The following is a 25,081-nucleotide window of genomic DNA, read 5'->3' as shown; positions in this document are numbered from 1 at the left end:
TAATATCTACTAAGTATCAAAAATTAAGTAGCCCTGGCAGTTGCTAATCTTTCCTGTAATTTAGATCTAACCACTCAGTGCTGAAATCTGTCTTCTCCCTCCTACCATTTATACAGCAAGATTCTTTTTTTTTTTTTTTTTTTTTTTTTTTGAGACCGAGTCTCGCTCTGTCACCAGGTTAGAGTGTAGTGGTCCGAACTCTGCTCACCGCAACCTCCGCCTCCTGGGTTCAAGCGATTCTTCTGCCTCAGCCTCCTGAGTAGCAGGGACTACAGGTGCACACTGCACACCACCACGCCCAGCTAATTTTTGTATTTTTAGTAGAGACAGGGTTTCACCATGTTGACCAGAATGGTCTCGATCTCTTGACCTTGTGATCTACCCGCCTCAGCCTCCCAAAGTGCTGGGATTACAGGCATGAGCCACCACGCCCGGCCTTTTTTGTTTTGTGGGGGGGGGGAATGATCTCACTCTGTTGCCCTGAAGTGCAGTGGCATGATCATGGCTCACTCCAGCCTCAACCTCCCCGGACTCAGGTGATCCTCCCACCTCAGCCTTCCAAGTAGCTGGGAGCACAGGCACGTGCTGCCACACCTGGCTAATTTTTGTATTTTTAGTAGATATGGGTTTTGCTATGTTGCCCAGGCTGGTCTTGAACTCCTGGGCTCAAGCAATTCATCTGCCTTGGCCTTCCAAAGTGCTGGGATTATAGGAATGAGTCACCACACACATCTTGCCTTTAGGTGAAGGCAAGATTCTAAAGCACACTGAAGAAAACTCACCTGTTCAACTACTTCCCAACAGTCAAGCTATTCTTTATTATTCCATGAATATGTCATGGTCACGCCCCAACATTCAAGTCTGCCCATGTTTTTTCTCTCTGAGATTCTCTTTTTCTGCCTTTCAGCTACTACAAATATTCTGCTCAGATATCACCTCCTCCACAAAGCTATATTTTACTATCAATTCTGAATAATTGTTATGTTTTCTAACTTCACTTAAAAAAATAAACATATACTATGTCATGCAAATACTTGATTACACACTCTTTTATTATTTTCTATTTTGAAAATGTGTCCAGTTTCCTAGGTTGTAAATTCTTTGAAGGTAAAGACAGTGTCTTAGATGCTCTTGTAAGCATCCACAGTGCCTACCATAGTTTTCTATATACTCTCTCCTTTGGCTTTCTTATCCATCCTATAATTTCAATTATTACCTCTATTTGGGACAACATCCAAATTTGCCTTTCCAGCTCTGATTTCTGGACCACATCTCCCATCACTCTTCCCTTCACTACGTTCCAACCACATTGGTCTTTTGATTCTGTGAACACATAAGCTTTTCCCCACTTTGGAATTTTGGTACTTCCTGAAACCCTCCTCCCCCAGATCTTTACAAAGATAGGTCCTTCTCATGAGTCAGATCTCAGCTGAAATGTTGCCTTCTCAGAGAGGCCTTCCCTGACCCTCTTCCCAACATAGCCCCCTTATCCTCAGTCACTCTAGCACATTACCCTCTTTTGTTATCTTCATAACATTTATTACTATCTGAAATTGTCTTATATACTTGTTTATTTTGTTGTGGTTTGCTCCCTTCACTAGACTGCAAAGTGCACGAGAGGACCATATTGGTCTTATTCACCACTACAATGCCAGCACCTACAATAGCGCCCTGGAACATGGTAGGAACTCAGAAAATAAGTGTTTGATGGGTTTGTCGAAAGATTGAATGATGGAAAAAAATTCATAGTTAATATTTTCTAAGTATTTGTTATTTACTTCATCAAGTTCTATGGCAACCTTTGATTTCTGTTGTGGCAGCAGCAGTACATAGAGCTGCTGAAATGGGTTCATAAATCTCCCAAAGCATAAAACTACCAAGACCACAAGGAGCTTGTACAAACAAATCCTCAGAGCATGTGCAGCTCCAAATTCAAATACTGGATGTCCGATTAAACATGACATATGGATCACATATATTTATCTTTACTATCCTCCTGAAATGCCCCCAAAATGAGAATAAAATAATTTTTTAGAGGTACAAAACCATAAGGACAAAAAGAATGGAAGGGGAGACAATAGCAGACCTAAGACTTCAAAACGCTTGGAAGGTGGAAAGAAGGTTGAGGAGCCAGGAGATCTGAGAAACGTGGAAACCAAGTGCCCACTTGGGGATATTAGTGAAAGAAGCAGCCAATTTGTGCAGCAGAACCCCAGAAAGTTTTGGGATTTGGAGACACAAGGCTGCTGACAACGGGGGAAGAGATACAGAGCTTACAACAGGGAGGTTGGTTACAAATTTGGAAAATGAGCTTTTAGATCTCCCCACTAGGTCACCTCTCCTTTTCTGAGCCATTAGTGAATGTCCCAAAATGAAAGCTGAGTTGCAGGCTGAACCAGCAGCTGCTCCATGTTGGAGCAGGAGGAAGGGCTTCTAAAGGGATTTCTCTAGGGAAAAACATGGTCCTTATGGATCACCTAAGACTGCATGGAAGAGAATATTTAGGAGAAGTTACACAAATCTGTTGGCGAATTAAGACAAATTTGCAATAGAAAAACAGAACTAAGCGTTAAAAAAAAATAGTGTCATCCACTTTAAGGTCAAAATAAAGAGTTGTATGAGCAAAGAAACATTCACTTTACCCTACCAGGCTTGGTAGTGAACAATACTTAGGTAGTAACAGGATGGTAAGCGGTTTTCTAAACCACAGTGTGATGATTATAATGAAGTGATAAAGAAAGGAGCAAGGGGAATGCTAGTGTAAGGGGTGCTAACCCTTCATCTTGCAGAATAGGAAGTCAGCAGAAATAGCTAACATCAGCAAACCAAGCAAGCAATAGCGGTAGAAGCATATCACAGTGGTTCTGAAGGTGTAGCTCACTTTCTGTGAAGACAGAACCAGTTTTATAAAATACAAAGATATTATTTGCCTTTTCATTGTGTTAACATTTACACTGATGATGCAAAAGCCACTGTGGATCTAACTGCTGGTGCTTTAGCAACACAAATTAAAGCACTGTTGCAAAACTGATTAGTGGTTATTGCATTTACCACCACACTTGCAGTTTAAAAAAAGAAAGAAGAAAGAAAAAGAGGCCAGGTGCGGTGGGTGGCTCACGCCTGTAATCCTAGCATTTTGGGAGGCTGAGGCGGGTGGATCACCTGAGGTCAGGAGTTCGAGACCAGCCTGACCAACATGGAAAAAACCCAACTCTACTAAAAATACAAAAATTAGCTAGGCGTGGTGGCGCACACCTGTAATCCCAGCTGCTCAGGAGACTGAGGAAGGAGAATCGCTTGAACCCAGGAGGCACGGAGGTTGCAATGAGCCAAAATCACGGCACTGCACCCCAGCCTGCACTACGTGAGAGAGACTCCATCACCAAAAAAAAAAAAAAGAAAGGAAGAAAAAGAAAAATTCCGTTTCACCAAAAAATGTCCTTGATGAAGCAGTAAAAATCATTACTTTTATTAATCTCCACCTTGAGACCATGTGTTCTTAATATTTGGGTGGTAAAATGAGAAGAATTAATAGCATAAGTATTAATAGCATAAAAATCTGTTGCATATGGAAGAACACTTGTGTGATGTTGACATTAAGGGTTGAACTAACTGCTTAATGCATGAAACAATATTTTAACTTGAAAGAACAAATGATAGACAAATTGTGGTTATTCAAACTTGGGTATTCAGCAGACATTTTCTCAAAAATGAAGGAAGTAAACCTGACATTTCAAGTAAAAAAAAAACCTGACTGTATTTGTTGGAATGAAAAAATCTGAGGTTTCAAGGGAAAATTAGAAGTTTGGAAAACTTGTATCCTCCACGGTAAGTTTATGGTTTTCCAATACTTAAATAATTTTTTATGAAATCAGTGATGATATTAACAAATGTGATTTTAAAATATTATATAATAAAATGTATCACCTTTTGGAAGATCTGCATTACTCATTTTCCTGATGACCAATGCGTGATATTATCCATTCAAAGTTCAAGACAGACCAGTAGGTTTCAGTACAGCAGAGTGCAAAAGTTTATTGGTGTGGTTTCAGATTTCACATTGCAACGAATCTTTCAAAAACGACTGCTAGTTAATTTTAATATAGTATCAAATAAGAATAGCCACAATTTCCTGAAAAGACTATTAAAATACTCCTCCTGTTTCTGACTACAAAACCGTGTAAGGTTGGATTTTTAAAAATTTACTTCAACCCAAACAACATAATACAACAAACTAGATGCAGAAGCCAATGTGAGGATCCAGCTGTCTTCCATTAAACCAGATATTAAAGAGATAGGCAAACATTGAAAAACAATGCTACTCTTCTCACTAAATGGTTTTTTGTTCGTTTTGGCAAATGCAGTTATTTTTTATAACATTTTTTGTTAACATGTTTATTATTACTATTTAAAAATGAATAAACAAATATTTAAAATATTTTTTCAGTTTTAAATTCTAATATGATAAATAAATAAAATATTACAATTCACATAAAACTTCCTTTGGGCCTCATTGATTTTTAGGATTGTAAAGGGATCCTGAGAACAAAAAGTTTGAACCACTGTCATGTTATTTAGAAGCTAGCGGTAAATAAACAGAAAATTGCAAAAAAGTGTTGAAAATGGTCTGTTCTTTAATAACATTTGGCTTTTAAAGCAATGTAACTCTATTAATTTGATAAAACAAATATCAATAGCTATTTCAAAACTAATACTTTCCATTATACAAACATTATAGGATTATTTAAATTCTTTAGAGAACATTTCTCGTCCTTACCAAAATGAGAGTGGAAACATCTATGAGCAATTGGATAGCCAGAAGGAGATAAATGGAATGATTCAAATGCCCAAACTCTCTGTCAGAAGTGTTTTTGTCCTTACTCAGATGGCCAGGATGGCCTCAGCAGGCCTAAAAAAACAATCCGTAACCGTCACTCTGACTTTAACAGCATGACCCACTCAGAAATTAGGCAGGGATCAGGCTGGCTTCTGAAAAGGTATTAAATTTACCCAGCTATGCTGAAGACTTTTGAGGGTCAGGGGGAACCATACTCTTAAACCTCCATCCATGTTAGGGAATGCTTTCATAGAAATGGCCTGACTGGCAGCATGTTTTTAGAACGCCAAATCCTCATGACACTTACAGAATGGCAGTAGATGCCAGGCATGATTCATGGCTCAATGGAAATGAGTCAATGATCGGGATAAATAGGGCAGGTCCAGATGGTTAAAGAAAAGGACCCACCTTTCATGCACAAGGATGGCTTGCCAGATCTGCTCATTTGGCTAGCTAGCAAGCCTAGGAAGAAAGAAGGAAGACACTGAAGAGACACATTTTTCAGATTTAACTGGACTTTTGACTGCGTGTCACCATTCTGCTGTGAGGTTACTATTTCTTCTAAAATATGGCTTGGATAAATATTATGACTCATTGTTTTAGCACATTAACAACTTCTAAACGTAATTTGAATGTGTTATTCTGACTCAACAGTAATAACGCTTGTTAAAAGAATGATTACTCAGAGTCTTTCTTTAACCATGCCCCAGCCCTTCCAAAGTCTCTATCCCAACTTCTGTTATTCCCTCTCCTAACACCCTGTTCTTTTCCTTTCTGGAACCTTTATATATTTTATAATTATATATTTATTTGTAGTTTTATTTGTTTTAATGTTTCTCTTCCTTACTGGACAATAAACACAAGGGCAGAAATTATCTCGTTTGTTTTGTTTACCTCTGTCTATCTCACACCTAGCACAGTGTATGGTACGTTTCAGCTGCTCAAAACATATTTGTTGTATGAATGTTAACTGAATGAACTCAGTTAGGGTCATTATAGCCTCAAGTTTTTTTCGTTTTCATTTTTTCAAGAAGGCCTGGGCACTAGAAAAGGACTTTCCTTTAATTGTCTTTGCCCAGCTTCATTTAACAATGCTTGACCTCTTAAGTGAAGAATGTGGGGCCTAAAACACAGCCAAAAAGTAGTACATTTACTTACTCACATTTCCAGCTCTTTCCAAGCATCAAAGCAACTCTTCTTCATATACAGAGTGCAACTGGAGTATATTGGACAATAAGATAATAATAGACGTCTAAAAAAGTTATGTTGAATTTTGTGACACAATTTGTATGTCCTGTTTGACTGCTACTGAGTTAGTAAACTTAAGTCTTCATGTCCATGTTCCACTCATGGGAGGGTATGGTGTAAGCGGGAGGATATGTCTATGTTTTAAGTGTTCTTAAAATTTATTGAGTTCTGGCCGGTCATGGTGGCTCACGCCTGTAATCCCAGCACTTTGGGAGGCTGAGGCAGGCAGATCACTTGAGGTCAGGAGTTCGAGACCAGCCTGGCCAACATGGCGAAATCCCCATCTCTACTAAAAATACAAAAATTAGCCAGGCGTGGTAGTGCATGCCTGTAATCCCAGCTACTCGGGAGGCTGAGGTGCGAGAATCACTTGAACCCGGGAGACAAAGGTTGCTGTGAGCCAAGATGGCGCCACTGGACTCCAGCCTAGGTGAAGGAGTGAGACTCTGTCTCAGAAAATAAATAAATAAAACAAAGTAAAATGAAACAATTTATTGAGTTATTCCAGGCAGAAACTTCTTGGTAACTTAAGAAAAGCATAAATAGGTAGTGGCTAATACCAAGACATCAATACCACCCCTTACCACATATCCTATTTTAGATATAACAAAACAGAGGATGAATAAATGTGAAGATGAAAACAGTTCCTAAAATAGTTTTTTTTAAACGTTAAATTACTTTGAGGAGGGGTGACTAGAAAATTTTTATTGTCTCCTTCTAGAAATCTTTCTTTTTCTTTGTCTCATAGTACTTATTACTAAATTGCTATGTAATTTACTTATTTATTAAATATAATATTTATCTGTTCTCCTTCACCTCATCTAGAATGTAATATGGCAGGAAACTTTGCTTTACTTACTGATGAATCCCAAGTATCTGGAATAGTCCCTGATAGTAGTGAGACTAGTAGGGAGTGCTGAATGAATTGTTATTGAATGAATGAACAAATGAACATCTTGAATTTTTTAGTTTTGTTGTTATTGTTAATTCAATGTACTTGAATTTTTGCATGTTACATAGTTTGAAGAATGGTTTCTTCCCTTCCTCTGTTTGCTAGGTTAGCTCTTTCTTTTAGAGTAAATTATTCTATTTCTTCAATTTAGAGCCTCTCATGGTGTTGACTTCTTAGCTTTTTGAAAATCTTGCTTTTTTGTGGAGGTTGGCTCTGATTACAGGGGGATATTTTTAGTGATTGCTGGGGAGGAGCACTGTAATTTCAGGTAGGCATGTACTGTGTACCAGTAGCTCCTCAGTCCTCCCGCCTATCTGGGACGCTGCCCTGCTTGTCCAGCACACATTTGCTGCTCTGGCTTCTGTGTAAATTGGCAGTGCTTGTGGCTCAAGCAGGGGAAGCAGGAGGCACTGACCTACACAGCTGCTCTGAATGTAGCTCCCAGATTAATCACCCTGACCGCCCTGGGCCCCCTCTCACTTATTGTATCTTTTGCCCCTGAGCCTGGAGCATGTCCAGAGAGCTCCTTACTCTGCAACAGTCTTCTCTAGGATATAATTTGGGCTTTGGGTTCTCTTGTCAATCAGGTTCCATCTGCTTAGAGGCAGATTTACCATGAAGCCAGTGAAGCTTCAGGGTTCCTCACCTACCCTTCCAAAGCCCTATACCTAATTGCATATTTACAATTTGTATTATTTATCTTAAAGGGGACTTCCCAAACTGTGTACACTTCTGGGCCCACAAAACTTGACTCTCTTCCATCTATATGCTTTCTACCTTTGAGAAATTTGTTAAAATTTCAGGTCTATAGGCTGGGCACGGTGGCTCATGCCTGTAATCCCAGCACTTTGGGAGGCCGAGGCAAGTGGATCACGTGAGGTCAGGAGTTCGAGACCAGCCTGGCCAAGATGGCAGAACCCTGTCTCTACTAAAAATACAAAAATTAGCCAGGTATGATGGCAGGCGCTTATAATCCCAGCTACTACAGAGGCTGAGGCAGGAGAATCGCTTGAACCAAGAAGGTGGAGGCTACAGTGAGCTAAGATCATGCCACTGCACTCCAGCCTGGGCGACAGAGCAAGACTCCATCTTAAAAGAAAAAAAAAAAAATCAGGTGTACACATGGCATTCTATATGGTTTTCCAGTTAGGTTTTGGGGTGTTGGAAGAGAAGATAGGCCCATATGCTCAGTCTACCATTTTGGGAAGATGATGCCCTTTTCACTGCTAAACTACTTCTAATTTACCTTCGGTGCCCATCACCCTCTCAAACTGCCCTTACTGAGGTCATTATGGCCTCCATGTTATTAAATCAAATGATACTTTTCAATTTTCATCTTACTTGATCTCTAATTAGTATTCACTGTAGTCAACTATTTAATCCCTCTTGCAGCAACTCTTCTTTTTTATGACTGCCCTATATCCCCCTCCCTCTTGCAGCAACTCTTCTTTTTTATGACTGCCCTATATCCCCCCTACCATTTGGGATGTTCCTTGCCAATTTCCTTTAGGGGATTTTTGTCATCTACCCAAACTTTAAATCTTGGCATTCCTTTGCAGTATGGTCTGGACAGGAGTGATACTCGAAGTAATTAACTGCTGATTCAGAATGGATGCCACTACCAATCAGAAAGATGTAAACCATAACCAGCCTCATGGGCTATACCAGTTGTACTAACTAAATATCACACTTAGAGCTTGGGGCCAATTATCTTCTGACAAAAATATGAGAAAGAAAATTGAGGCAAATTTTGTACTTGAACAAAAATGCAAAATCCTTTTTAAAATTAGCAAACCAAATCTTGAAATATATAAAAAGATAGTGGATTATGACAAAATTGTGTTTATCCAAAGAATTCAAGGTTGACTTACCATTATAAAATCAATATTCTTTACCATACTAACAGAGTAAAGGGGAAAAACACATGATAATCTCAATAAATGCAGAAAAAGTGCTTGAAAAGACTCGACATCCATTCATGATTTTTAAAAATCTTAGTATTTTTAGACATCAGAACTTACAACAAAATCCTACAGAATATGTTATTATAGAACTAGAAAGCATTCTCTTCAAGATCAGAAATAAGACTAGAGCATGTATTGAACAGAACAAGACACTTCTGTTCAACATTGTACCAAAGGATTCAGTCAGCTCAAAACAGCAAAAGTAATGAAATATGAAATAGAGGATTATAAAGGAAAAACACACCCCAAAATCTATAGATAGATCTCCATAAATTTAGTGGTTGTTGAGTGAGGAAAAGTCCTCCAAAGGAGAATTGTTTAATGAATTTAACAAGGTTATAGAAGTTGATTGTATTTCTATTATATAACAAACATAGAAAGTAATTTTTAACAAAGATACCATTAATAATAGCATTAAAAATAATAATAATAATAGCATTTAAAATGAGATGCCTATGAATAAAGCTAACCAAGGATTTATAAAATCCCAAGAAAAGATTACAAATCTTTTTTGAAAGAAATTAAAGAATACTGTCTATGAAGGCAGGCATAGTGGCTCACACCTGTAGTCCCTGCTACTCAGGACAACCAGGCGGGAGGATCACCTGAATCTGGGAGTTCAAGGTTACAGTAAGCTATCACTGTGCCACTGCACTCCATCCTGGGTGACAGAAATTAAAGAATACCTTTGAAAACTGAGAAATATACTATGTCCTTAACTATGAAAGCTCAGTATTTTAAAGATGTCAACTTCCCCTAAATCGATCTACAGATTCAATGCAATTCCAAAAATCTTATTAGTGGTTTTTTTGTTTTTGTTTTTGTTTTTGTTTTTGTTTGACACAGTCTCGATCTGTTGCCTAGGCTGGAGTGCGCTGACACAATCTCGGCTCACTGCAACCCCCACCTCCTGAGTTCAAGCGATTCTCTTGTCTCAGCCTCCCAAGTAGCTGAGACTACAGGCGCCTGCCACCACGCCTGGCTAATTATTGTATTTTTAATAGAGATGGGTTTTCACCATGTTGGCCAGGCTAGTCTTGAACTCCTGACCTCAAGTGATCCACCTGCCTCAGCCTCCCAAAGTGCTGGGACTACAAGCGTGAGCCACTGTGCCCGGACTAGATTTTAAAACTTGATAAAAGGATTCCAAAATTTATATTAGAGGGCAAAAGAGCAAGAAGAGCCGAACATCCTTAAAATGAAAACGTTGGAAACCAAGAGCTGTGAAAAGCCTATTATAATGAGATAAATAAACCACAGGAAAATAAGAGAAAGTCCATACGTTTAAGAATTTCAATTTATGATGAACTGACACTATAGATCAGTGGGGAAAAGATGTACTTTTCCATTAACTGGTGCTAGAATAATTAGCTATTCAATCTTTAAAAATGAAAATGGGTTCCCTGCTTTACATCATACACAAAAATCAACTTTAAGTGAATTAAAAACTTAAATGTGAAAGACAAAATTATAAAATTTTTGGAAGACAAAATACAAGAATATCTTTATGACTTTGAGGTTAGGAAGAATTTCTTAAACTAGATGCAAACTACAAAAACCAAAATCATAAAGGAAAAAATTAATTAATTTGGAGCTAAAGTTAAGAATATCTAATTATCTAAAGATAAATTAAAATAAAATAAAAATAAAAAGAGAAAATAGAAAGATAAATGAAACCAGAAGAGGATATTTTCATAACATGTTATATGACTAGTATCCAGCAGTATCCAGGACATTGTCCTTTTTTTTTTCTTTTTTTGAGAGGGAGTTTCACTCTTTTCCCCCAGGTTGGAGTGCAATGGCACAATCTCGGCTCACTGTATCCTCCACCTCCTGGGTTCAAGCGATTCTCCTGCCTCAGCCTCCCAAGTAGCTGGGATTATAGGCGCCTGCCACCACGCCTGGCTAATTATTGTATTTTTAGTAGAGACGGGGTTTCACCATGTTGGCCAGGCTAGTCTCTAACTCCTGACCTCAAGTGATCCACCTGCCTTGGCCTCCCAAAGTGCTGGGATTACAGGCATGAGCCACCGCGCCCAGTCTATCCAGGCTATTTTAAAAGTTTTGTAAACCAATAAGAAAAGAACAAACAATCCAATAGAAAAATGAGTGAAAGATGTAAACAGGCCCTTCATAAAATATGAGCCCTGAAAGGTCAATAAACAAAAAAATTTCAGCCTCATTTGTAACTGTGGAAATGAAAATCAAAACCACTTGAGTGGTACTTCATACCCATCAGACTGGCAAAAATTTAAAAGTCTGGTATAGGTTGAGTGTCCCAAATCCAAAAATATGTAATCCAAAATGCTACAAAAATTTAAAATTTTTTGAGTGCTGACAACACTCAAAGGAAATGTTTATTAGAGCCATTCAGATTTGAAATTCTCAGATTTGGGATGCTCAACCAGTAAGTATAATGCAAATATTCCGAAATTCAATAAAAATTGAAATTTGAAACACTTCTGGTCTCAAACAATAATATCAATATTGGCAATGATGTAGAACAACCAAAACTCTTACACAATGTCGGTGGGAATGTAAATCAAAACAATTCCTTTGCAAAACAATTTGGTATTATCATAAAGTTTAAGTTATACATAGTCTGCCAGCAATTTTATGCCCAACACACTCATTCACCAGGAAGAACTTGTGTACCAGTAAAGTATATTAGAATGTTTGTAATGACATTGTGCACATTAGGAAAAATCCGTAAACAACCCAAATGTACATCAATAATATAGTATTCTAGCCACACAGTAAAAGACTACATAGCAATGAAAACAAGTGATTTAGAGTTGCGTGTAACATGGATATACTTTTTAAAGAAAAAAATTCAAGTAGTAGAAGAAAATAGACATTCTGATTTCACTTGTATCAAAGTTTTAAAACATGTTAAAGTTACTAATATTATTTTTAAATACCTTTTCATTATGAAAACCTTCAAACATACATAGAGAGACTAGAACAATGTACCCCTTTGCACACATTGCTTAGCTTCAACAAATTATCAGCAGTTTGTTAGAACACAGACGGCTGAGCCTCTTCTCTAGACATCCTGATTCAGTGGGTCCGAGATGTGGCCTGTGAATTTACCTGTCCATCAATGTCGCAGGTGAAGCTAACGCTGCTGGTCCACGGACCCACTTTGAGTAGTCTGCTCTAGGAGGCTTTTAGAATCTGACCTCTTGGAACTAGTTTAAGGCACATTTTAAAAAGAGAGAGAGAGAGAGAATCTGGCCTCTAGTCTCTCTCTATACTTATCTCAAACCATTTCCTCCTCACTCTTTAAGATTTAGTGACATCAAGACATAATTTGTTTCTTCAATTTCTTAAACTCACCAATTACCTTGCTGCCTCAAGGGCTTCACATTTTCTATTCCCTAAGCCTGCACCACTTTTCCCCGCAGCCTACTTTGCCAGGCTAACTCTTAGCTGTCCTTTATGTCTCAGCCTTAATATCGCTTTTCAAGAAAACCTTCACAACCCACAAGGTTTGGTCCCTTTGCTATATGCTCCCTCCTTTATAACATTTATCATAATTGTAATCATATAGACAGTTACGGAATTTGTGTTTATTATCTGTGTTCCTTACTATACTCTATGCTGCATGAAGGCAGGGAATTTGTCTGTCTTGTTTGCTGCTTTAACCTTAGTGTCTAAAACAGTATGTGGCACATAAATAGGCACTTAATATTTGTTGGATGAATGAATGAATGAAGGTATCTAGATTTTTCCAAAAAGTAGAAAGAAAAAGCCTGTAAATAGTGTAATATGAAATTAAGATATGCTTTTTATTTATAACTGTTTTGTTTCCTACACTACTTGTAGACAAATGACTGGAAGCAGCAATAACAAAACTTAACAGCCATAGCAGGCATCAATATCTATAAAAGGTCAATTTGTGCTGCCTCGAAAGGTTGTGTACAAGCAAACATAGAGTTACCCAGCTGTACATTCCTGGGGAAAGAATTTGGAGTTGGGATACAAGAAGGGATCACGGCCATTTGCTGTGAATTCTCACAGACTCTTTCATCTCTGGGTAACACATGAACGTATTTCATTTTCTAAGACAACTCCTCCAATGAAGCTATGTCCAAGAAAGATTAACAGGCTTGCAAAACACACTAGCTTCAGTGATACAGGATTCCATCCTTCTTATACAACAATTTCTACCCAGTTAACTTGGAAATCAACAATATAAGCAAAATAATTTTTCAACTTGTTAAACTAGGGTTACAAGAACTTGGGCAAAATACTGATTATATAATACACAGGAGCATGTAGGTTAGGCTTCAGTTGCCCAGTATACTTATTATATTTTCTTGCTAAGATAGCAAAAAAGAATACTATCCTTACTGACTGTGGTGTTCCTCTTCAGCAAACCAAAATGTCTCATTACTTTGTTATTTTAATATATTTTTTAAGGAAATCCTCTGAATCAAAATCTGTTTTCCTGGGTCCTGTGGAGATGCCTCAAGAGTTTCAGTGGCGAACAAACAGGTAGGGCTCCAGGCGTCTCTATTCCACCCCTCTTCAAAACCCAATAGCACTACTTTATCTTAAAAAATGTATGTGTCCCAGGCTGGGCACGGTGGCTCACACCTGTAATCCCAGCACTTTGGGAGGCTGAAGCAGGCAGATCACGAGGTCAGGAGTTCAAGACCAGTCTGACCAACATGGTGAAACCCCATCTCTACTAAAAATACAAAAATTAGCCGAGCATGGTGGCATGCGCCTATAATCCCAGCTACTCAGGAAGCTGAGGCAGGAGAATTACTTGAACCCAGGAGGTGGAGGTTGCAGTGAGCCAAGATCATGCCACTGCACTCCAGCCTGGGTGACAGAGTAAGACTCCATCTCAAAAAAAAAAAAAAAAAAAAAGAGAGAGAGAAAAAAGATATATGTGTCCCAGGTCGGGGGGTGGTAGCTCACACCTGCAATCCCAGCACTTTGGGAGGGCAAGGCAGGTGGACCACCTGAGGTCAGGAGTTCGAGATCAGCCTGGCCAACATGGTGAAACCCCATCTCTACTGAAAATACAAAAAAATTAGCTGGGTGTGGTGGCAGGCACCTGTAATCCCAGTTACTTGGGAGGCTGAGGCAGGGGAACTGCTTGAACGCAGGAGGCAGAGGTTGCAGTGAGCCAAGATCTGGCCATTGCACTCCAGCCTGAGTGAGAGAGAGAGAGATTCTGTGTCAAAAACACTACTCTAGCACTGGACTGAACCAACTAGAAGTTGGTTCCAAGTGTTACTTGTGTTTACAGTTCCTTTGTAAGTACAGAGATATTGTGTCAAGCTTTTCTCAGTGTCCAGGGTATTCCTTGGAATGTTTCTAGTTCCACTGCTCTCTCATCTGACTTTCAGTCCTGCATTTCTGCCTGCCTGTTGGAAATGGTCCATCTGTCCCCTCAGACTCAAATTCCCATCGACCTCCTCCACAAACCGGCCACTTATTCCCTTGCCTCCATCCTTACTGGAGACCCCATCTTTCTCTTAAGTGTCCAGGTCCACAAACTTGTGGAGTAAATTTTGTATACCTGTCCTTCCTCTGTGGTGTGTCACCAAGTTCAGCTTGATTTCTTTTCTTCTAAACATTGCTCGCTGACATCTTTCCTCCTCGTTCCTACCACACCCACCCGAGTCCCACCAGAGCATCAGATGCCTGGGATACCTTCCGCAGCTTCCTAAGTGGCTTCATGGCTTCATTTTTTCCAGATGTGACTTATTCTTCCAGATTAATTCTTCTTAAATCCTCCCTTTCATCTTGTTACTTCCCCATACACAACCTTAAATGGTTTCCAGTTTGTTTTGAAACCAAGTCTGAACTACTCTGCTTTGCTTTCAAGGTTCTTCAAAGTCATCTGACTCTACTGTCCTTTCCAGTTTGGTCAGTGTCCTCCCTGCCATATAAAAAATCTTATTATAATTAGAGCGCCTGTGCCCTTCCATAACATGTTGAAGTGACCTGGCCTGAAAGGACCCATTCCTTCCACCTACCTCTTCAACCTTATCTCTAATCTTTCTTACCTTTACTCTGTGTTCTTGACATAGATGAGTACTTATGGTTCCCTGATAACACTTGCCTCGGGAGCTTTGCACTTGCTTTCCCCTCTACGCTTGGCATCCTCTACCTCCTGAGTTAACGCTTCCTTTATCATGTGCTCCAGGCTAAGCAACTCATATACTCCTTTAAACCACCACTGCCTCCTCTACAGACTCCTGTCATAGCCCTTATTATGTAATACTGCAGTGATTGATTTGTTTGCTGTCTGCCTGATTCCTAGCTATTAGACTGTGAGCCTCCCTCTCAGAAGACTTTAGATTTGGTTTCAAAACAAGATTCCTGACCTCCACTAGCTCACAATTGTTTTGTACTCCCAGTGAATCACTTTAGTAACTCAATTGGTATTTGTTGAATGAGTAAATAAGAAACTTTCTACCTAAATTTTCACTATTCAAAGTTCAAGTAAAATCCTCCTACATCTCTGAAGACTTCTTTGACTTTTCTAGTCCTTTGCTCCTTCTGTGACACCTGACACTACTTAAAGTTTGTACTATAAAAATTAGGATTATTTCTTTAACTGTATCGCAAGTTCCTTGAAGGCAGGGATGCATATTTATATTGTGTCTGTCATTGCATTGATCACAGTGCTGAGCACACAGTAAAACTAAATAAATACATATTTGCTTTCTGATTGGAGTTATATAAATTCTGTGCTTAGGAAAATGACAGCTACTAGTCTACTTGGAAAATTCTAATTCTGTTCTTTTTTTTTTTTTTTGAGACGGAGTCTCACTCTGTCGCCCAGGCTGGAGTACAGTGGCCAGATCTCAGCTCACTGCAAGCTCCGCCTCCCGGGTTTACGTCATTCTCCTGCCTCAGTCTCCCGAGTAGCTGGGACTACAGGCGCCCGCCACCTCGCCCGGCTAGTTTTTTGTATTTTTTTAGTAGAGACGGGGTTTCACTGTGTTAGCCAGGATGGTCTCGATCTCCTGGCCTCGTGATCCGCCCGTCTCGGCCTCCCAAAGTGCTGGGATTACAGGCTTGAGCCACCGCGCCCGGCCTCTAATTCTGTTCTTAATCTAATTGCAGTCATAAAATTAAGTACTAATTCATTCAGAAAATATTTAGCATATACCTATTAATTTCCTAGCATCGAACCAGTGGTTAGGATACAGGTATGAATGCTGTCAGTAAAGAAATTCTTCCCAGGAAAAATTAGCATTGCTACATGGAAACTGTGTACATTTCTTTCACTTTTAAATTCGAAGATTTGTAAATTTTTAGTTGGCTGATTAAATGGTTTCTGAGTGGCCACCACATTACTTTGCTTTGTGGGGAATGTCTTCCTAATTGATATTTCTTAGTAGTGAATTGAATTCATTCTTGTATCTGAGATTGTCATGGCTGAAAAATGGGTAGGATGAGACCTGAATGATCTGGTCTAATTTTTGTTTTATAATCAATCTATGTTCAGAAAACTAATGGATTGGACAGGACTAATCTTAAGTTTTGTGTGTATCACAACTGGAGTTCTCACCAGCTTACTTAGACTGACCAGATGCCACTGAGTGGTAGCTGTCATGGGGACTGTGATGACATCTCACTAGCATTACCGACCAGAGTCTCCGGGAGTATCATCAGGCACGTTCAGAGCAGAAGGGCAGACACCGCCCTGTGGTTTTCAGTTCCAACCCTTTGCTACGTCTTAGGCCAAAGGTCTCACTTCTGATTTAAATCTAAGTTGAGTTTCTTGTTTTCCTGTTTCCTTATCCACTAGCTTATTCAACATTTCTGAGTGGCTACTATGAGCCCAAAGCTGTGCTTGGTGCTCAAGACACGAAGGTAAAAACAACAGAATCCCTGCCCTCAAGGAGGTCAGTGGGATAACCTAATAGTCAAATGTATCTGCCATTGTAGAGATAATATTTGACATTGCCTTATGTTGCCTTTGAAAAGCAAAAATCAATATATGAATATGTCTTTGGGCCAGAATCCCTTGAATTAATATGCATGTATAAATAAAAATGCTATTATTAATACTACTATTGTCCTATAATATGAATATTATGAAATAAAAAGATGATGCCCTATTTACATACAGAGAATAAATGTTAAATAGTAATGAAATCATTTTCTAGTAATAATCAGGTAGTTACAAACACAAAGTAACTCTTATAAGACTCTAAATTCCAGGAATTCTCTACAAAAGTAATCCACTTCAACCATATTGTTCACATGTTATTCCATTATAAAATCAAAGGTAGGACATGTTACTCTGGGGGCTAAGGCTGGTTCCAGGTTTTGTGGGACCTGAAGCTCATAAATGTGGAAGGGCTCCTTTAAAAAGTAAAATAAAATTAGAATATGCAAAATCAGGCATAGCCTAGGCAAGCGAGAACTCCTGAAACTTATACTGCATTTGCCTCACAGAAAAGCTGACCATGGTAGGCAAATAAAAGATGAATATCCTCTCTATCCATCAGTCATAGTGTTCATGAAGCTGACATTGAAAGTTTATAATACATTTAATACATGTATAATGAATCTTTAAATTGACTTTACCCTCAGCCCAATTCTGTCGGTGTTTATGCTATTATTTGGGTTTCTTTAAAGTTTAAAAAAATATTGCAGGTATTCATTGCATAGAGACCATTTTTAGGCTATAAACTATAGCCCCGCACTGTCCAATATTGTAGTCATTAGACACATGCAGTTATTGGGCACTTGAAATGTGGTTCGTGCAACTAAATAACTGAATTTTTAATTTTATTTATTTATTTATTTATTTATTTACTGAAGGAGTCTCGCTCTGTCGCCCACGCTGGAGTGCAGTGGCGCGATCTCGGCTCACTGCAAGCTCCGCCTTCCGGGTTCACGCCATTCTCCTGCCTCCGCCTCCCGAGTAGCTGGGACTACAGGCGCCCGCCACCTCGCCGGGCTAATTTTTTTTGTGTATTTTCGGTAGAGACGGGGTTTCACCGTGTTAACCAGGATGGTCTCGATCTCCTGACTTTGTGATCTGCCCGCCTTGGCCTCCCAAAGTGCTGGGATCACAGGCCTGAGCCACCGCTCCTGGCCTGATTTATTTATTTTGAGATGGAGCCTCGATCTATAGCCCAGGCTGGAATACGGTGGTGCGATCCCGGCTCACTACAACCTCTACCTCCCAGGTTTAAGAAATTCCCTCTGCCGGCCGGGCGCGGTGGCTCAAGCCTGTAATCCCAGCACTTTGGGAGGCCGAGACGGGCGGATCACGAGGTCAGGAGATCGAGACCATCCTGGCTAACACGGTGAAACCCCGTCTCTACTAAAAAAAAAAAATACAAAAAACTAGCCGGGCGAGGTGGCGGGTGCCTGTAGTCCCAGCTACTCGGGAGGCTGAGGCAGGAGAATGGTCTAAACCCGGGAGGCGGAGCTTGCAGTGAGCTGAGATCCGGCCACTGCACCCCAGCCTGGGCGACAGAGCAAGACTCTGTCTCAAAAAAAAAAAAAAAAAAATTCCCTCTGCCTCAGCCTCCTGAGTAGTTGGCATTACAGATGCCTGTTACCACACCCGGCTAATTTTTTTGTATTTTTAGTAGAGATGGGGTTTTGCCCTGTTGGCCAGGCTGGTCTCAAACTCCTGACCTCAAGTGATCTGCCCACCTCGGCCTTCCAAAGTGCTGGGATTATACGTGTGAGCCACTGCGCCCAGGCAAAATTAAGGCTGTATTCCCTAGGAAAATTTAACATCCAAATTGAAATATGCTGTCAGTGTCGAATTCACGCTGTATTTCAAATCCCTGGTATAATAAAAATAATGTAAAATATCTTATTAATAATTTTTACACTGGTTACATGTTGAATGATAATGTTTTTATTTTTATTTTATTTATTTATTTATTTATTTATTTATTTATTTATTTATTTTTGAGACAGAGTTTCGCTCTTGTTGCCCAGGCTGGAGTGCAGTGGTGCGATCTCGGCTCACCACAACCTCCGTCTCCTGGGTTCAAGCTATTCTCCTGCCTTAGCCTCTCGAGTAGCTGGGATTACAGGTACCCGCCACCATGCCCAGATAATTTTTGTATTTTTAGTAGACATGGAGTTTCTCCATGTTGGTCAGGCTGGTCTCGAGCTCCCAACCTCAGGTGATCGGCTGGCCTTGGCCTCCCAAAGTACTGAGATTACAGGCGTGAGCCACTGCGCCCAGCCTACGATAATGTTTTTAATATGTTAGTTAAATAATGTATGTTATTAACTTTAATTTCACCTGCTTCTTTTTAGTTTTTAAAAATGTAGCTACTAGAGAAATTAAAACTACATACGTGACTAGGTTTACATTTCTATTGGACCAAGCTGCTTTTAGACACCGACTACTTTTCTCAAAGACGGTATATAATTTTGGAAACCACGTACTTAAAGGATAATACTTAGGAGGGTCATGGTAGATGGAAAGCAACATTACTCAACATTACCAGTGGGGCATTTTTACCTTACTTGAGGTGGTGGAATTCCTACCACTATGCAATCCAACTGTACTCGAGTTCCTTCTGGAACTTCTCTGCTCCGTAACTTTTGAGTGAACCGGGGAGGTTGCCCCAGAGGTTCTTCATAGTACAGAGATGAAGGGGAAGACCCTGGGGTGGTGTCTCCACCAGCCGCCTCACTGGCAGCCTGCTCCGCTTCACGCCTCTTGGCTTCCTGCTCTTCGAGGGCGTGATTCACTTCATTATCCCTGGTATCCGCAGGGATAGGGATGGGAACAGAAGATCTTTCTCGTCTTTCTGACAGATCTGAGAAACTGGAGCTGTTTTCCTGCATAACTTTGTTTTGAGATTCCAGTTTACTCTTGTGGTTTTTGCAGGCACGAGGTCTAATCCTTTTGGAGCTGTGAGATTTGAAAAGGGAGGATAGCTCTTCAATGAAGTCGGCAGCCTTATTTAAGAATACTTTTTTGGACTGGGTTTCAGAACAATACTGTGGCTTTTTTGCCTCCTGGAGGCTTTCTTTGGAGCTGGTGGGACTTCGAGGGTTATCCTGGCAGAAGTTAGGCTCAAAACTTAAATTAGGTGTGTGTTTCATCTGATCAGAAGAAAGTCGTTTTCTAGCTTGAGTTTCATCTGCCTTCTCCAAAGGGTCGTGATTGATGGCTAGTCTTGCCAGAGTGACACTTTCATCTAATTCTTCTTGGCTCAGAAAGGCTGAAAGATCTGGAAGGTCATCTTGGCCTCCACCTCCTTCAGCGGCCCCAGAAGGACTGCCAAAATGGAAAGGGTTGGAGGAAGGCTCTGCTCGACTCCTCTCATTGTTTCCCCGATGTCTGGTTTCAGCTAAATAGCTCTCTCTTAGAAGCTGAGATATGGAAGTAGAAGCTTCTACGCTGTCGTCTTGCATGCTATCACAAAATAATAATAACAAAAAGTTTGGATCATTTCTAGGGAATAACAAGTCTGTGTCTATTATAGCATGGCAGATTCGTTAGAAATTAAAGCTCAAAATAAAGAATTGTCTAATTTTAATACTTTTACAAACTTACTATTTATTTATTTATTTTTGAGACAAAGTCTCACTTTGTCACCCAGGCTGGAGTGCAGTGATGCAATCTCAGCTCACTGCAACCTCCACCTCATGGGCTCAAGTGATTCTCCCACCTCACGCTTGCACGTAGCTGGGACTACAGGCATGTGCCATCACACCTGGCTAATTTTTGTATTTTTTGCAAGACAAGGTTTTGCCATGTTGCCCAGGCTGGTCTCGAGCTCCTGGACTCAGGTGATCCGCTCACCTCAGCCTCCCAAAGTGCTGGGATTATAGGGGTGAGCCACCGTGCCCTCCCCCTTTTATAAACTTTAAAGACTTAAATATTACTCTCAAACTATGAAATAAATAAGAATGGAATGAAATTTCCCTGCAAATAAAGACCTGGATGATTACCACTTTATTAAACTCTTTAAATGCAAGTTCAGTTGTGAAAGCCATGACATAACTATAATAATATTAAATAACATTTCTAAGCCTGATATTGATAATGTCAATAATGATCTTTTAGTTATAAAGCGCTTTCATACACAGAGATTTGCTCTCCACCCTCTCCTCTTTACCTTGAATGTAATAGAATTATAGAAATTGATCAAAAAATAAATACTTTTTAAAGTCTTAAGAAAATAATATAATGATGCAAGCCAATTTTATATTTTTAATATTATATCCATTTATTCATTCAAACATTTACTAACGGATGGCAAATTTGTGACTTAGGCTGTCACAACTCTCTCTCGTCCTTAAAAGTTGCCGCTCAGTGATTACTGTACTTCCCCCCTTTACCTTGACTTTCCTAACACTCCACTCCTTCAGCCATCACCAATCAGAGATGGCAATGGAGATGAAGACTATTTGCCATTCTTGGCTACTGTGTGGGAAAGTAGAGAAAAAAGTAATCTTCTAAATATTTTCTGGCTTTAACATCCTATAACATAACTTACTTCAGTTAATTTCTTTCCTTTCTCTTATATGACAGCGTCACTTATATCGCACGTAAGGCTTCCTAGGAACTGTCCCTGTTCCCAAACTTCTAGAATGCTATCCCAAACTAACCTCTGAATTGGCAAAGTAGGCAGCCACCTTGAGAGGCAATTAGAGATGACTGAAAGGACCATCCACAGTAAAATATTTTTCCCACCTACTTGGACAGACTGAGATTGCCCCAAGTAGAGCCACTTATTTGGATGAAGTGTATTATGCCTTTTTAAAAAGGTTAATCTAAAATGCAAAGGTGACAGGGTGCAGTGGCGCACACCTGTGATCCCAGCACTTTGGGAGGCCAAAGCGGGTGGACCACCTGAGGTCAGGAGTTTGAGACCAGCCTGGGCAGCATGGTGAAACCCTGTCTCTACCAAAAACACAAAAAAATTAGCTGGGCTTGGTGGTGGGCACCTGTTATTCCAGCTACTTGGGGGACTGAGACAGGATAATTACTTGAACCCGGGAGGCGGAGGTTGCAGTGAGCCAAGATTGCACCACTGTACTCCAGCCTGGGCAACAAGAGTGAAACTCTGTCGCAATAAATAAATAAAATAAAACGCAAAAGTGTTGGAGAGCAAAGATTTGTCTACAAAGGTGTTTATCACATGATTATATTTAAAAATTGGAACCATGTTCAGTAATAAGAAATTAGTTAATTAAATTATGACATACTCATTAAATAGAACTATATGTCTATTTGTTAAATTTTGTGGAACAGTGAATAATATACAAAATCGTATATGAAAGTATAATTGATACCCCAGCTGAAAAGCTTTCTCATTTGTGCACAAACTACATGGAGGAACGGTTAAATATATACGAAACAAGGTGCAAAATGTTATTTGAAAATGTAACTAATACACCGAAAATCCTCATTTGTAACTCAACTATTTCTTTAGCCTCGTTTAAGTTTCTGTTTATGTTTAGATGGGGGAAAATTAAGTGCCTTATAAATCAAGATGGCTTTCTCTCTATTCATTGGACATTACTGTTTGTTGTGTTTTTTTATTTCCTTCCTTCCTTCCTTCCTTCCTTCCTTCCTTCCTTCCTTCCTTCCTTCCTTCCTTCCTTCCTTCCTTCCTTCCTTCCTTCCTTCCTCCTCTCTCTCTCTTTCTCTCTTTCTTTCCTTCTTTCTTTGTTTCTTTTTTTTTTTTTTTGAGACAGAGTCTCGCTCTGTCGCCCAGGCTGGAGTGCAGTGGCCAGATCTCAGCTCACTGCAAGCTCCGCCTCCTGGGTTTATGCCATTCTCCTGCCTCAGCCTCCCGAGTAGCTGGGACTACAGGCGCCCACCACCTCACCTGGCTAGTTTTTTGTATTTTTTAGTAGAGACGGGGTTTCACCATGTTAGCCAGGATGGTCTCGATCTCCTGACCTCATGATCCGCCCGTCTCGGCCTCCCAAAGTGCTGGGATTACAGGCTTGAGCCACCGCGCCTGGCCCTCCTTCTTTCTTTCTTTCCAGGGTCTCACTCTCTCACCCAGGATGGAGCATAGTGGCATGATCATAGCTCACTGCAGCCTTAAACTCCTGGATTCAAGCAATTCTCCCTCCTCAACCTCCCAAGTAACTGGGACTACAGCCACGCACTACCACACCTGGCTAATATTTAAATTTTCTGTAGGAACGAGGTCTCTCTATGTTGCCCAGGCTGGTCTCCAACTAAAAGAACCTCAAGTGATCCTCCCACCTCCACCTCCCAAAGCTCTGGGATTATAGGCGTGAGGCATAGTGCCTACCCTGTATATTGTGTTTTAATGTGACTTTGTCTTTTACCCTTTATTTTGAGATAGCTTTTACATTGAGGCAACATGGAATGAGCATTAGCCTTGGTACCAGATAGATCTAATTCCAAATTCTGCTTCATGTCTTAACAATTATGTAACTTTGAGAAGTTTACTTAACTTCTTTGAGCTTTGGTTTCTTCGTCTGTAAAACATGAAAAAATCTGTTTCCCAAGGGAGTGAGGATTAATAACATCAAAGGCAAAGTCCTTAAAATAGGGCCTGCCACTATAATGGGTATTCGACTGATGTTCATAAAGAACAATACTTTGGTGAAGGTGATGTTAAAGTTGAAGAACTTTAAAAATGTTTATATTTGTGGTGGAAATAGAAAAGAAAATTCTTAGATGAGTTTTTTTTTTTGAAGAAGCCAATTGAGGTGTTAATGTACCTGTTCTTATGTTTATGGTTATGAGAAATTATTATAACAAAACTTTCAGGTATTCAAAATAAAGATTTCTTTAATGTTTTAATGTAGTACTTATGACCTAGTACATTGGCGTTAGATAGAACTGGGTTCAAATCCTAGTTCTGGCACTTCCTAATATCCTAGTATAAACTTGGGAAAGTTTAAACACTATACACCTCAGTTTACTCATCTGTAAAACAGATATAGTAGCAGTAGCCATATCATAGGTAGAAGTGATGATTAATGTGCTTGGGATTTAGTAAACATTCAATAAATGGAAGTTACTATTACTATAATAATTATTATGATTTAACAACCATGGCCATGTATCATGGCCTCCATTTTATAGATAAGAAATGGAGGCAGAACCAGTGAAGTGACCTGATCCGAGGAAAAATTTGAAGAGAAACCAAAGTGTACGTTCATAGTTAATTCAGTGTATCTGTATTCTATTGAAATACAGTCTCATGAATTAACTGTGTTGACTTCAGATCTTTGTATTCTCTTTGCTTGGACTGCTTCCTGTGCCCACCTCTTTTCACTATCTTATCAGGCCTAATCCTACATGGTCTTTGGTTCCTAGCTGAGACATCACTGCCCTGGGATTTCTTCTCTTCCCTGAGTTGGGTACCTCTCCAATGTGCTCCCAAAGCTCGCTGTCCTTGACACAGTCTCCAAACACAGTACTTATCACAATACATTAAGTGTGTGTATTTTCTTCTCTGTCTCCCTATGTTTTGTACACCATCATCTCTACACCCACATAGCACAGAGAAGGTGGTTAATAAATATTTGTTGAATTAATGTGTTCATTAGAATTTTCTGCTAACTCTATTATTAGCTTTCACTTTTTTTTTTTTAAAGACAGAGTTTCACTCTTGTTGCCCAGGCTGGAGTGCAATGGTGCGATCTTGGCTCACTGCAACCTCCACCTCCCACATTCAAGCAATTCTCTTGCCTTAGCCTCCCAAGTAGCTGGGATTACAGACATGCACCACCACGCCTGGTTAGTTTTTGTATTTTTAGTAGAGACACGGTTTCACCATGTTGATCAGTCTGGATGGTCTTGAATTCCTGACCTCGAGTGATCCACCTGCCTCGGCCTCCCGAAGTGTTGGGATTACAGGTGTGAGCCACCGTTGCTGGCCTATCTTTCACTTTTAATTGTAGGATAAAATAGGACAGATAAAGGAGGACAAAGAAAACTTATAGACACAAAGAAAAACTATAAACTGGTAAAGGCAGTCATAACTTTAAGATGACTTTCAAGTGAAAACTTATTTATGGTGGATAAAATAACTGAAATCATGCTTTGTTTTCTTCTTTCTTTTTCTTTCTTTCTCTCTCTCTCGCTCCCTCTTTCTTTCTCTCTCTCTTTCT

General features: G+C 39.7%; 1 protein-coding gene across 5 annotated transcripts in view; it reads right to left on the bottom strand.

Annotated features, from left to right (window-relative positions):
- Nucleotides 1-25,081, bottom strand: part of LOC105466129 (myopalladin) — a 140,269-nt gene that overhangs the window by 71,129 nt on the left and 44,059 nt on the right. For 2 of the 5 annotated variants that reach the window (XM_011715113.3, XM_011715112.3), the window contains one exon: nucleotides 19,482-20,384. The exons of 2 other annotated variants lie outside the window; for them this stretch is intronic. In XM_011715113.3, the coding sequence (XP_011713415.2) occupies nucleotides 19,482-20,383 (902 nt within the window). In that variant the 5' untranslated portion in view covers nucleotide 20,384. Of the gene's footprint in view, nucleotides 1-19,481; nucleotides 20,390-25,081 lie in introns of those variants that run through there. One more of the 5 variants, XM_071069622.1, reaches the window with a different exon arrangement.

This window comes from Macaca nemestrina, chromosome 9 (assembly GCF_043159975.1).
Source record: "Macaca nemestrina isolate mMacNem1 chromosome 9, mMacNem.hap1, whole genome shotgun sequence".
Lineage (NCBI taxonomy): Eukaryota > Metazoa > Chordata > Mammalia > Primates > Cercopithecidae > Macaca > Macaca nemestrina.
The sequence above is the reverse complement of the archived record's forward strand: the minus strand, read 5'-3'. Positions and strand labels throughout refer to the sequence as shown.